Source organism: Notolepis coatsorum, assembly GCF_963971535.1.
Source record: "Notolepis coatsorum genome assembly, chromosome: 1".
Lineage (NCBI taxonomy): Eukaryota > Metazoa > Chordata > Actinopteri > Aulopiformes > Paralepididae > Notolepis > Notolepis coatsorum.
The window spans coordinates 109,945,175-109,960,110 of NC_140165.1; the positions used below are offsets into that span (position 1 = coordinate 109,945,175).

A 14,936-nucleotide genomic window follows, 5' to 3' on the forward strand; every position below is an offset into this window, starting at 1 on the left:
GTATAATGAGTGATTTTCTTTTTCCTTGTTTTAAAATTAGAAAGCACTTTTGTGTGTTTGCTACAATGATAATGTTTCACATAATGGCCAACGTGCCATACTGACTTTATGGTTCTTCAGGCTGATGCCAGGGTCCCTTTGGGCAAATTGCCAAAAATGTTTGCCAAGGAATTTTTTTTGCAGGACACTGTGCAGGAAACCTGCGACGGCTTGTTTCTTGTTTAGTTTTTAGTTATGCGTTGTGTGAGCCAATCGGAGGCTTTGTTACATTTTGGATGATTTTGGATTGTGGTTGAACAGAGATCTTGGAACAAACATGCTTGAAGCAATTCGATCTATACCATAAAAGTATACAATTTATATATCCAGCCCTACGTATAATCTAAACCCATTTAGTTTTTTGCCATTTGAAAAAATAAAACGACTGTCCATTGTCTAAAAAATGGACCATTGCTTTTATGCATATAGCTCTAGTGATTTTATATACCTTACCTACTTCACAGAGATTTATAAACTATAATTTTCTGAACATATTATTGTATTTGTGTGTTGTTTTGTGCTGCTGTCTGTGTTGTGGACCCATAACGTTTCCTGTCACCTATAACACCTTTCTTTAGGGGCTGCTTGGTGGGATGCATTTTCTTCATCCTGGGCCTGGGAACGCTGCTTCCATGGAACTTCTTCATGACTGCCTCCATGGTAAGTACACTACTAGTGTGTTATACCCTCATGGTAAGTACACTACTAGTGTGTTATACCTCCATGGTAAGTACACTACTAGTGTGTTATACCCTCATGGTAAGTACACTACTAGTGTGTTATACCCTCATGGTAAGTACACTACTAGTGTGTTTATACCCTCATGGTAAGTACACTACTAGTGTTTATACCCTCATGGTAAGTACACTACTAGTGTGTTATACCTCCATGGTAAGTACACTACTAGTGTGTTATACCCTCATGGTAAGTACACTACTAGTGTGTTATACCCTCATGGTAAGTACACTACTAGTGTGTTATACCCTCATGGTAAGTACACTACTAGTGTGTTATACCCCCATGGTAAGTACACTACTAGTGTGTTATACCCTCATGGTAAGTACACTACTAGTGTGTTATACCCTCATGGTAAGTACACTACTAGTGTGTTATACCCTCATGGTAAGTACACTACTAGTGTGTTATACCTCCATGGCAAGTACACTACTAGTGTTTTATACCCTCATGGTAAGTACACTACTAGTGTGTTATACCCTCATGGTAAGTACACTACTAGTGTGTTATACCCGCATGGTAAGTACACTACTAGTGTTTTATACCCTCATGGTAAGTACACTACTAGTGTGTTATACCCTCATGGTAAGTACACTACTAGTGTGTTATACCCTCATGGTAAGTACACTACTAGTGTGTTATACCCTCATGGTAAGTACACTACTAGTGTGTTATACCCTCATGGTAAGTACACTACTAGTGTGTTATACCCTCATGGTAAGTACACTACTAGTGTGTTATACCTCCATGGCAAGTACACTACTAGTGTGTTATACCCTCATGGTAAGTACACTACTAGTGTGTTATACCCTCATGGTAAGTACACTACTAGTGTGTTATACCCTCATGGTAAGTACACTACTAGTGTTTTATACCCTCATGGTAAGTACACTACTAGTGTTTTATACCCTCATGGTAAGTACACTACTAGTGTTTTATACCCTCATGGTAAGTACACTACTAGTGTCTTATACCCTCATGGTAAGTACACTACTAGTGTGTTATACCCTCATGGTAAGTACACTACTAGTGTGTTATACCCTCATGGTAAGTACACTACTAGTGTGTTATACCCTCATGGTAAGTACACTACTAGTGTGTTATACCCTCATGGTAAGTACACTACTAGTGTGTTATACCCTCATGGTAAGTACACTACTAGTGTGTTATACCCTCATGGTAAGTACACTACTAGTGTGTTATATCCTCATGGTAAGTACACTACTAGTGTGTTATACCCTCATGGTAAGTACACTACTAGTGTGTTATACCCTCATGGTAAGTACACTACTAGTGTGTTATACCCTCATGGTAAGTACACTACTAGTGTGTCTATACCCTCATGGTAAGTACACTACTAGTGTGTCTATACCCTCATGGTAAGTACACTACTAGTGTGTCTATACCCTCATGTAAGTACACTACTAGTGTGTTATACCTCCATGGTAAGTACACTACTAGTGTTTTATACCTCCATGGCAAGTACACCATCAGTGTCCTAAACCTGTTTCTTAATTGTGCACCATTGAGTCTGAGCTCGAAAAACACAAAAATGTCATTACCTGCAATGTCCATGTATTGTTTTATATTTGACAAATAAAGAACTTGAACTATACCTCCATGGTAAGTACACAGCCAGTGTTTTATGCGTTCTACTTAGTTATTTTTGTGAGGAGTGACCTAGTTATTTTTGTGAGGAGTGACCTGGTGTCTCCTATCGCTGCAAAGCCAGGCTAAAGCACTCAGGACTTGGCATCGATGAAGGCCAAGCTATTGGTACACCTCTAACACTGCCTCAATATAAATAGCATAAAACTTCAATGAATTTGTTGGTGACATAGTGGTGGCTCAGAAGGTGAAGCATCTACTGTTTTATGTCTATTGGCTCCCCCCCCCCCCTTAGTCGATGCCTATATCAAGCCCCGCCCATATGAAGCCACATAACACATTAAAACAGGGTTCGCACAAGGTCCTTAAAGTGCTTGATTTAAAAAATAAAAAGTCGAGGCCTTAAACAGCCCATTTTTTTAACGAGGTGCTTAAAAAGTCATTGACATTCAAATCAACCATTCACATTGAATGTTTTGTTAATCCATGATCAAATTGTTCTGAATCAAGAAATCGTTTTTTGTTCCGTTTTAATTAAATCCGACGAGTCGCTCCAACTGCTTCTCCTCTTTTCTTCGCATGTGATGCTCTAGCTGGCAAGCAGGCCAAGAAGATGCTTTAAAAAAAACTGCATTTGAATTGTATCCTTCGAGTGACATCCTTAAATGAAAAATAGTGCTTGGAAAAGTACTTAAAAGTCCTTGAATTTCATTTTGCAATGTCTGTGGGAACCCTGTGTACATTCAAAATACCGTAAAAACAACTGCTTTGCAGCATTAATGGCAACCAGATAAACGGATGTAGACTGGGCTTCTAATTGAGACCTGCCTATTGAGATGGTTTTACAATAAATAAATACACCTTCCCAAGTAAATGTTTCAACAGCTGTCTGTAAACAACTAGCAGCAGTAAATGTACACTGAGCATACAAAACATTACAAACTGTCTGTAAACAACATGGTAGCGGCAGTAAATGTACACTGAGCAGACAAAACATTACAAACTCACGCTCTCTCCACCAAAAGCTACAATCCTTTTTATTGATCAGACCTGTTGAATCCTCATGTGATGAAGAGGAGACATAGCGGACGAGTTTAAGCTTCAAGACAACCGAAATACAGATTGTGAGGATAACAACTCAGGATAGGTTTTCCCTAATGTTTTGTACACTTGAGAGTAGGGATGCCCCGATCGATCGGCCAGCGATCGGTATCGGCCGATATTCAGTATAAATATAAGATCTGTGAATTCCGATAATGCTTTATTTTTGCCGATCGTGAAAACCAATCGAAAAACATGATCCAATTCTTAGCGGAGATCTCACTCGCTGACTTCAGTCTCAGACACACGGAGCTGCAAACTCCTCCTGCCCCTCCCGCACCCGTGTAAACAAGCTCGGGCAATAGTCTGCTCTAACCTAGTGCATGCGACCTCCGTGAGCTAACGTTAGCTACCGTTACTGTTTAAACAGAATGACCCAGTCAACTATTCACTTTTACATGAGGCATTTTCTAACGGTATCTAGCCAGCTAGCTACTGATAGCTCCTGATATCAACAAATGCTCCAGCAATAGTCTAGTAGTGCATGATAGCTCACGTTAGCTCACTGTTCAAAACGAAATGTCCCACTAAATAGTTCACTGAGGCGTTGTCTTAACGTTATCTAGCCGGCTAGCAGTAGCTACAGATAGCTCCTGATATCAATGTCTTATAACATTGATTCGATGCGTATTCGAGCTGAGGGCATGCTGAATGTGATTTGACAAAAGCACAGTATACCAATAGGGTCCAGCTGCAGCGCCGGAGAATCCTGGCCGTAGCTGGAGGCTACTCGAGTACACACAGACAGTGGAGCTGTTTGCAGATAGCGAGCATTTTGACTTGTTGCGTGGTGGCGATGTCTCGCAGATAATACAACTACAAGTATGATTATATAATATTTTTTATTAAAAAAATAAAATTATATATATATATATTTTTTTTATACCAAAAACAATCGGTAATCGATCGGTATCGGCCGATATGGCTCATAGACGATCGGTGATCGGTATTGGTGGCAAAAAACGTGATCGGGCCATCCCTACTTGAGAGTGTACACATACCGGCACTTTAAGAGAGCGATGGCTAGCAGTCGGTTGACCTCTGACCCCAGGCAGCCACCATAACCTTCTCAAGAGTCACGTGGGGCCACGCCAGTGCTTCCTTTGTCTCCTGTTATTAGTGGTGAAAGGGCAAGCAGTTGATCAATTCCACAAAAATCCGCCCCTATAAGCCTTACCCTCTTGACTTATCATAAGGTTCCTCCTCGTGTCTTCCACGTGTGCACGTTCCCATGGCCTCCGTTCACATGGTCTTGTTAGATTTCACTGTCTCTCTCTCTAAATTTTTTTACCTCCAGTGTGTCAGCAGCAGTACAGTTGAGTGCATTGACTCACTCTGTAAACGTCAATGTAACAGTAACAGTAGCCTCATCACTCAAGACAATAACACAATACACGGGGTCCGATTTCAGTGTAGACCATTTCAATGGTGTTTTCAGTTGCTAGGTAATGGGGCTGGGTGATGTAGCCAAAATATATCACACTATGTTTCTTAGTCTTGATGGTATAGCAGTATTTGATAGTATTTTTTATTTTTTAATTTATTTATTTTTATACTTATTTTTATAATAACATTTTCTTTGACTTTCTTTAATACTAATGGTAGGTGTTGTGAAGGATCAGATTAAACCGAATATATATATTTATTTATGGATATATATTTAATAGTATTTGTATATCGTTTGATATCCCCTGTATATTCCTTGTACAATATGCACTGAATATCCCTTTAGTCTACTAACAGCCCATAATAGTTTCATTCTACCATTGGACGAGAACCTGGCGCCAGCAGCCATGCCCCTTGGTTCAAGTTCAATCGTGCCGACCAACATGTCGTGGCAAGCCCGGTTCCGCGTAGGAATACGTCTGGCGAAATACGAATGGTACTATTTGTTCACAGCGCATATATATATGGCGCAAGTAAAGTAGAACTTTCTTTTAGTCCGTTGGTCCTTTACCCTCCAACCTAGTAACAGACGCGAAGCCTCACCCACGACGCACGTGTGGTGCAGTAAGGCCTACTTGGCCTCAGAATAGGCATTGAGACATCGTGTGGATTAATAGTTGAATTGTCATAGTTTGGCACTATACCGTCGAGTTGGACGTATTTCTATTAAGCTAATAATAGTCTATTATGTATGGTGCATCGTTCGGTTAGAGTTATAAAGTGAGCAGTACCCCCATCGTTCCTGACGTTATCTGGAGTCTTAACCAGGCTGGGCAGACCACGTGTGGTGCTTGCATCCGAGGAGCCCCGGGCCAGGACGAGTGGACCTGTACATTGGATTACTTTACCCGGACGACGGCGAGCCTTCCACGGCTTGGAATATCTACATGCTTTGGGTGCTTTGATTATTCCATGGATAACGGCCAACACTGCTGAGTGTTGGAACTACCCCCCGGAGAGGAGTCCAGGTGAGACGGCGCTCTACCCCGAGTGAGGTCGCCTCACGTCTCTTCATCTGTGGACCGGCAGCTACCGTCCACCAGAGGGTCCAGCTGTATTCATCTGCGGACCGAGGTTCTGTGGGCATCGTGTTCAGGACTCTGAATTCTCCCAAGAAATCGTCGGCCAGATGGGATACCGCCAGCGGCTCTTCTAACCCCCCCCCCCCCTACTGTCTTACAACCAGCGGGACCCCCCCCCCCCCTTAGTGTATCCAGCTATAATCATTTAAGTACCATCGCTATAGTTCCCTAACGAACCAGGTTGTATACTTGCTCCCTGCGTAACCAGAGATTGGACATTCAATGTTGATTTACCTACGAATACTCATTTGCCATACAAGTGCATTTCAAATCATAAATGTCATTAAGTGAACGTTGTATATACCCTTTGCTATATAAAATATTCGATTTATACATTTGTGTGGACTTCGTTTCATCAGGTGGGAAAGTGTTCATCATATCTATATCATGTACTGGATGGCCAGAAGTTAAAGTACAAGCGGTAGTGGTTTAATAATACCATACTTATCAATACAGTCAGGGAATTGTACCCCTCAGTTACAATTGGTCCTTCGAGCCGGAGGGTAACTAGTGTAATATTAATATAGTGTTATTAATATTAAAATGGCCTATGATGAACACTCCACGAAACGGTCCTCCTAACGTAGAACGCCCGCAGCGCAGACGACAGCCACCTCAGTACTTAGAGGATTACGCTGTCAGTCAACTACCTAGCCTTCGACAAACGGTAAACGCGGTAAAAGTAGAAAGTAAAATTATGTCTGACCTTAACGACCAGGTTTCCCCGACCACAGAGGCCCTAGTGGGTTCTAATGTAACTGACCAAGCTCACGGTGGGGACCAGGAGGGAGCTGACATGCCTTTACCCCCCGCCAATACCGAAGAAGTAGTCCCCGACCAGCCCCGGGAGGAAGACAACCCTACAGAGAGAGAACTCTGCACGGAAGAAGAAGAGGAGAGCGCCGAGGAAATAGAGCTCCAGGACTCCCCCACGAGCGGCTCACCCAGGATCTGCATCTACAACCGTCTTCCCCCAGCGAAGCGGAGAGGATGCTACAACAGGCGTTCCTCGTCAGCCTGACAGCCTCTACCGAACGCGATCGACTTCAGGGTGAACGCGATCGACTTCAGGGCGAACGCGCTCGACTCCAAGCACAGCAACGGAGCGAAGAAGAGCGCATACGCCTGGAGATGAGACGCCTTCAGACGGAAGAGAATATGGCAAGAGACCGGGCCGACGCCCAGCGCGCCGCTGCCGGTGCCCAAAGAGAAGCAGATCTCACCAAGCGCGAAGTCGAGCGCGACAAGTTACAAGCGCAGCTAATGGAGCAGCTGATCCTCAAGGCAACACCCTCTCCCTCCGCCAGGGGTTCAAGGAACTCGTCGAGACAACAGTCAAGGGCAGCGTCTCCTAACCGAGCAAGCGACCCTGAACTTGACCAACAGACCAAGCCTATACCCCCCGCAGACCCCCTTCCCAGACCGGTCCAAGCGAGACCCAGCTACAAGGAAGGAGCGGCATACACTGCGGAGAAGCAAAATAAACGACTACAGGATCTAGAGGACCTGATAGAAGAAGAAGAGGGAGAGGAGGAGAACCAAGCCCGACGACAGCACAGTACTCCACCGGACCAGGAGGTCCAGTACAGCCCAGGCTATACCCCCGCGGCGCTGCGCTACAGACCCCCGACTCTATTCACGGGTGAGCACGACGCACGACCAGCCCCGAGGAATAGCACCTGGACCAGCGGGCCATGGTACCCTGTCGGTACCAGCCCACAGAGAGGCGCAAGAGGAGACTCTCCTAGGAGGTCTCTCCCCCAACGCTCGCCGATGTATCAGCCATCCACGGCGTCATACATTGCCACGCCGTCGTTTCCAGACTTCACCTATGAGAATCGAGCACAGTACACGGAGCTCCGGATGTGCTTAGAGACAATGATGGTGGATGTCGCTGATGAACGCCACAAGTATGCAATATTACTGAAGCACCTGAAAGTACCGCGAGCGCACAATATAGCGCTAGCCTATGCCACCTCTACGACCCCATACACCGCGGCCCTAGCAGCGCTGGACCAGAGATATGGACGTATATGGGATTACGTAATCCAAGAGATAAGGCATATTGATCGCCTACCCCCAGCAACAGACAATCGCTCATTAGACGACCTGTCAATCAAAGTGCAGTCCCTGGTAGGGATGCTGGGAGCGCAACGGGAAAAGGGCATGCATGAGCTATACGCCAACTCTAACGTCGAGAGGATTCTAGAGAAGCTGCCACCCGCAAGACAAGAGCGTTTTAGGCGGCAGAGAGACCACCGTGATCCTAACGGTCCCGAACCATCCCTCCTTGATCTAGCCGACTTCCTGGCGAGAGAAGTCAGCAGCTTACGACTGGATACATTCGTGCGGAGCACGCCAAGCTCCAGAGAGGGACCCAGGAGAATAAACGATGGAAGAAGATCGGTGACTGTCATGCACCAATCAGAGTCAGTACCGAGCAGTAAGAGCCACAGTACCCCCTCGAGAAAAGAGAAGTGGAAGATGGTGTGCCCCTACTGTGAGAAAGAACACTGGCTGTCACAATGTGACCTGTTCACAAAGATGAATGCAGAAGAAGCGAGTCAATGGATAAAGTCCAACAGGCGCTGTTACCGATGTGCGCGCAGTCACATGGCAGCCGAATGCCGCCTAAAGAAAAGGTGCAGTCGGTGTGACGGAGCCCATCTAGATATACTACACGACAGTAACAGAAGACGGCCTACACCTGCACCATCGAGCGGCACCAAGGCAAGTGTCATGTACATTGACCCCGCCAGCAGCAGCGGCGCCCAAGTGCTCTTAAAGGTAGTCCGTGTGACATTGAGCTACCAAGATAAAGTCATGGACACTTACGCCGTCCTTGATGACGGGTCAGAGAAGACCCTTCTGCTCGCGTCCGCTGCGGCCCAGCTGGGACTGCGGGGGAGCGAGAACCAAATGAGGATTCGGACAATAAGAAGAGATTTAAAGACGATAAAGGGCGAGAATGTCTCCTTCACTATCGCAGCAAGCGGGCAGCCAGAGCGACGGTATAGGATTACAAATGCTTTCACCAGCCAAGAAATAGGACTATCGCAGTACACCTACCCCATCGCCAAGCTGATGGATAAATATGTGCACCTGCGTCAACTACCTATCCCGCTCATAGACGGCGCCACCCCGACCCTGCTGATAGGCTCCGACCATGCAGACCTCATCGTCCCGATTGACCGGGTCCATACAGGACCCCGAGGCTGTCCTGCAGCAGTCGAGACCCGCCTAGGGTGGACACTACAAGGCCCCCTCGCTAAATCTCTCAACCGAACAGCAGCCACTAGCTGCCTCCACTCCAGAGCGACAGAAGGAGACACCACACTCCTGCAGCATGTCGAGAAGAAAATTGACTGGCGACGTCGTGCGCTGCTCCGCGCCTCCCTGATCAAAGACGGCTTTGATCTCCGGCAGCGGGCCAGCAGCGACCCCCCAGTATTGCGCAACCTCAACCCAGAGGTCGCAGAGGACCCAGCAGCAGATGAAGAGGTCCGACACAGTGTGAAGAACAGTTTCTACGTGGACAACTGTTTACAAAGCGTTTCGACTCAAGAAGAAGCCGAGGCTCTCCTAATCAAGCTACGCGCCTCCCTGATCAAAGGCGGCTTTGATCTCAGGCAGTGGGACAGCAGTGACCCGCACGTATTGCGCAGCCTCTCCCCCGCGGACAAGGCTGCCAGCAGCGAGACCTGGATGGCGACCATCCCAGGAGAAGCCCAAGAAATGACACTAGGACTAGTCTGGCGCTTCAAAACAGACTCGCTCCACTATAGACACAAACCCCTGACTCTAGAGCAGGGAAGGTCGACGGCGATACCGACCACCAGACGGAGTGTGTACAGAACACTCGCCAGACAATATGACCCGTTGGGATGTATTCTACCTTACACCACCAGGGCAAAGATGATTGTACGAACACTGTGGGACAAGGACCAGGGCTGGGACGACCCAATACCCGCACACCTTGCCTCCACATGGAGAGAGTGGGAGACGGAGCTCCGCTCACTCCCAGGCGTTAATATACGCCGCAGCTACTTCCCATCCACAGTGAGGCCAGAGACATGCAAGATGGATCTACACGTCTTCAGTGACACCTCCGAAGTAGCCTATGGATCGGTGGCCTACTTGCGTGCCCAAGAGAAGGGAGGAGAGATACACACCGCTTTCATCCTGGCTCGCTCAAGAATAGCCCCACGAAAGCAACAATCTATCCCGCGTCTAGAGCTCTGCGCAGCCCTAGCAGGAGCGCATCTAGCCACGTTAATCCAACGTGAACTCACCATTCCGGTGCACAGAACAATCTTGTGGTCAGATTCCACGACAGTACTCACATGGATCAAGTCTGATTCATGCAGATACAAAGTCTTTGTGGGAGTCAGAGTCACCGAGATTCAAGAGTTAACAGAAGCAGCGAGCTGGCGGTATGTGGACACCAAACACAACCCAGCTGACGTCATCACCCGGGGAATGTCCCTGGATGACCTCACCCGTCGCAACATCTACAGTGACGGACCAGAATTCCTCAAGCTCCCGGAAGAAGAGTGGCCTACGCCCACCCCACGGGAAGCAAGTAAAGAGGAGGCTGAGAACAAGAAACCTATGTTCTGTGGACTGAGCACAGTCGCCTCCACAGACCCCAACATAGATGACTGCATTACTCTACAGAGTGCGCAGCTAAAGACATTCCTGTGGCACCACCCAGAGATTCAGTCCACCACTGACATTTCAGCAGCTGACTACGAAGAAGCAGAACTTCTTCTACTACAACGAGCCCAGAGAGACTTGTTCCCTGATGAGCTAGACTGTCTACAGGGAGGAAAGCCCGTCCCATCAGACAGCAGACTGCTCCACCTGGCACCCGAGAGTGACGCCCATAATCTCATCAGAGTGGGTGGTCGCCTGCGGAGAGCCCCCGATCTACCGGATGACATTAAGTACCCGATAGTCTTGAACAGCCGACACAAGGTCACAGAGCTGATCATAAAGAAATACGACGAGGATGTACACCACGCAGGAGCAGAGAGAGTCTTCGCGGAGATCAGACGTCGCTATTGGATACTTCAAGGAAGAGAAGCGGTGCGACGCTTCCAGCGAACCTGTCTAGACTGCCGAAAGTGGCGCGCGCAGCCCAGCATACCACGGATGGCTGACCTACCCCCCTGTCGCCTCCAACTCGGCGACAAGCCATTCCACTCCACAGGCATGGACTGTTTTGGCCCGTTGTATATAAAGAGAGGAAGAGGAACCGAGAAGCGGTGGGGTATTGTATTCAAATGCATGACCACCAGAGCGATCCATATCGAACTCCTTCCGACCATGAGCACAGACTCATTCCTTATGGCCTTCCGAAGATTCACATCACGGAAAGGAAAACCGTCTACATTGTTGTCTGATCACGGGACAAACTTCAAAGGCGGAGAAAGAGAGCTGAGAGAGAGCTTCCAAGCTATGGGCCCAGAACTTAAGACCCACCTCGCTCCATCCCAGATTGACTTCCAGTTTAATCCCCCGAACGCACCCCACTTCGGTGGAACCTGGGAAAGAGAAGTACGTTCTATAAAGACAGCCCTGTACGCCGTGCTTGGGGCCCAGACTGTGGCGGAGGAAGTCCTAATGACAGTCCTCACGGAGATCGAGGGAGTATTGAACTCCAAGCCCCTCGGCTACGTCTCCAGTGATGTAGCAGATGTCGACCCAGTCACCCCCAACACACTCTTAATGGTGCGGCTGGACCCCGCGCTACCCCAGACAATGTACAGGCCTGAAGAAGCGAACGGCCGAAGAATGTGGAGGTACAGTCAAGTACTAGCTGACAAGTTTTGGAGCAGCTTCCTACTCCACTACCTACCGTCTCTACAGACCCGCCAGAAGTGGGTAAAAGAGAGAGACAATTTGACAGAAGGAACAGTCGTCATGATTATCGACCAGTCACTACCCAGAGCTATGTGGCCGGCTGGCCGCGTAAGCAAAGTGATCACCGGTGCCGATGGCAAGGTCCGAGCAGCTGAAGTACTCGTCCAAGGGCGAACCTACACACGACCCGTGGCGAGGCTAATAGAACTGCCCCGACTCCCAGACACTATCGATGATGACCATGACCCCATGACTTTGTGAGTTGACTGACCCTTACAGCGGACCTTGAGCGGTAGACAGTGCGGTTAATCTGTCTCTGCTTAGCTAATTAGGTGGGACTAATTAGGGGGCGGCTGTTGTGAAGGATCAGATTAAACCGAATATATATATTTATTTATGGATATATATTTAATAGTATTTGTATATCGTTTGATATCCCCTGTATATTCCTTGTACAATATGCACTGAATATCCCTTTAGTCTACTAACGGCCCATAATAGTTTCATTCTACCATTGGACGAGAACCTGGCGCCAGCAGCCATGCCCCTTGGTTCAAGTTCAATCGTGCCGACCAACATGTCGTGGCAAGCCCGGTTCCGCGTAGGAATACGTCTGGCGAAATACGAATGGTACTATTTGTTCACAGCGCATATATATATGGCGCAAGTAAAGTAGAACTTTCTTTTAGTCCGTTGGTCCTTTACCCTCCAACCTAGTAACAGACGCGAAGCCTCACCCACGACGCACGTGTGGTGCAGTAAGGCCTACTTGGCCTCAGAATAGGCATTGAGACATCGTGTGGATTAATAGTTGAATTGTCATAGTTTGGCACTATACCGTCGAGTTGGACGTATTTCTATTAAGCTAATAATAGTCTATTATGTATGGTGCATCGTTCGGTTAGAGTTATAAAGTGAGCATTACCCCCATCGTTCCTGACGTTATCTGGAGTCTTAACCAGGCTGGGCAGACCACGTGTGGTGCTTGCATCCGAGGAGCCCCGGGCCAGGACGAGTGGACCTGTACATTGGATTACTTTACCCGGACGACGGCGAGCCTTCCACGGCTTGGATTATCTACATGCTTTGGGTGCTTTGATTATTCCATGGATAACGGCCAACACTGCTGAGTGTTGGAACTACCCCCCGGAGAGGAGTCCAGGTGAGACGGCGCTCTACCCCGAGTGAGGTCGCCTCACGTCTCTTCATCTGTGGACCGGCAGCTACCGTCCACCAGAGGGTCCAGCTGTATTCATCTGCGGACCGAGGTTCTGTGGGCATCGTGTTCAGGACTCTGAATTCTCCCAAGAAATCGTCGGCCAGATGGGATACCGCCAGCGGCTCTTCTAACCCCCCCCCTACTGTCTTACAACCAGCGGGACCCCCCCCCCCCCCCCTTAGTGTATCCAGCTATAATCATTTAAGTACCATCGCTATAGTTCCCTAACGAACCAGATTGTATACTTGCTCCCTGCGTAACCAGAGATTGGACATTCAATGTTGATTTACCTACGAATACTCATTTGCCATACAAGTGCATTTCAAATCATAAATGTCATTAAGTGAACGTTGTATATACCCTTTGCTATATAAAATATTCGATTTATACATTTGTGTGGACTTCGTTTCATCAGGTGGGAAAGTGTTCATCATATCTATATCATGTACTGGATGGCCAGAAGTTAAAGTACAAGCGGTAGTGGTTTAATAATACCATACTTATCAATACAGTCAGGGAATTGTACCCCTCAGTTACAGTAGGAGCAAATCTTTTTTTATGTAACTTAAAATATATATATATATACAACTCATGCATGGGCTGCAGCAGTTAAACTGGAAAACTCCAGGGTCTGTAGGACCCGTTTCATCCATATTCTCACCCGTCGTACCGATTTTGTTTTCAAAGGACCAGCAATCCAGCATAATAAGTAAGGCATGTTTCATATGGCGTCCATTGTTTGGAAACATTGAATCTATTTGTGCTGCTGGAATCCTGGATGAGTGCCTAATACAGACCTTTTAAAATGCCAAATGCTCAAACAACGGTGCCGAGGGGGCCAGTACAGAGAAATACCCGTGGTACAGAAATGTGGATCATGTGGCAACTGAACAAGAAATGCATTCATTGCATTTTGATTAATAAAGGTCCATATCTGTGTTCTCTCACGTCGTGCCACGAGCAAATGTTGCTGCACAGTTGGAACACATTCAGGGGGGAAAAAAGGATCTGTAGCACTCTCTGATCAGGGGTGATTGAACGTGAAATGTATGCAGTTACAGGTCGTATGATTTTAAAGATTCATATCTCCTCACACGTGTCTCCTCCATAACACGTTATGTCCGGGTAGCAAAAGACAAAACGCAATACAGTAATAATAATAATGAACAACAATAATAGACAAGACTTCACAGGACAATAACGACAGTAATAATAATAACAAATAAAAACAGAATATAAAATAAGTTTCCACAGACATTACAAAATATGTTTATTCCCCCACTCCCACCCCAGGACCCCTCAGGACAAACATCCCGACCCCGCTTCACTGCTAGATCATGGCTTTAACTATCCCAGGGACCGAAACTAAAGCCTGCCGCCCGCCAGGGGCGCTCAGTTTTTACCTTTGGCGCTTGACACTTAGAGGGCTGCCCGCCGTGTGGCGTGTAATCAATCAAGTTCATAACGATACTCTTATTTTGAAAATCTGTGCGGGTCTCATTTCCGCCCCAAGCGCATCTCCAGTCATAATATCGATGGCTCCGGCAGTTAGCAACAATTAGGTTCGTATGATACTCTTATTTTGAAAAAAAACGTGGCAACGAGTCATATCCGCCCAGCCCTGCAGCGGGATACTATTGGCTAAGGGCTTCTGCTCGCAGTGCTCATGTCAACACAGGCAGTCTGCTCTAGTCTAGAAGAGCGGACCTCCATGAGCTACCGTTACTGTTTAAACAATGACCCAGTCAACTATTCACTTTTAGTTTAATACATGACGAGGCATTGTCTAACGGTATCTAGCTGGCTAGCTACTGATAGCTGCTGATATCAACAAATGCTCC

At 47.1% G+C, this 14,936-nt stretch overlaps 1 protein-coding gene across 1 annotated transcript in view; it reads left to right on the top strand.

Moving 5' to 3' along the window:
- LOC311247297 (equilibrative nucleoside transporter 2-like) overlaps nt 1-14,936 on the top strand; it is a gene marked incomplete at its 3' end in the record, with an annotated part of 116,511 nt that overhangs the window by 55,389 nt on the left and 46,186 nt on the right. Inside the window, exon 3 of the mRNA XM_084337656.1 lies at nt 618-699. Coding sequence (XP_084193782.1) covers nt 618-699 — 82 coding nt within the window. The remainder of the gene's footprint in view (nt 1-617; nt 700-14,936) is intronic.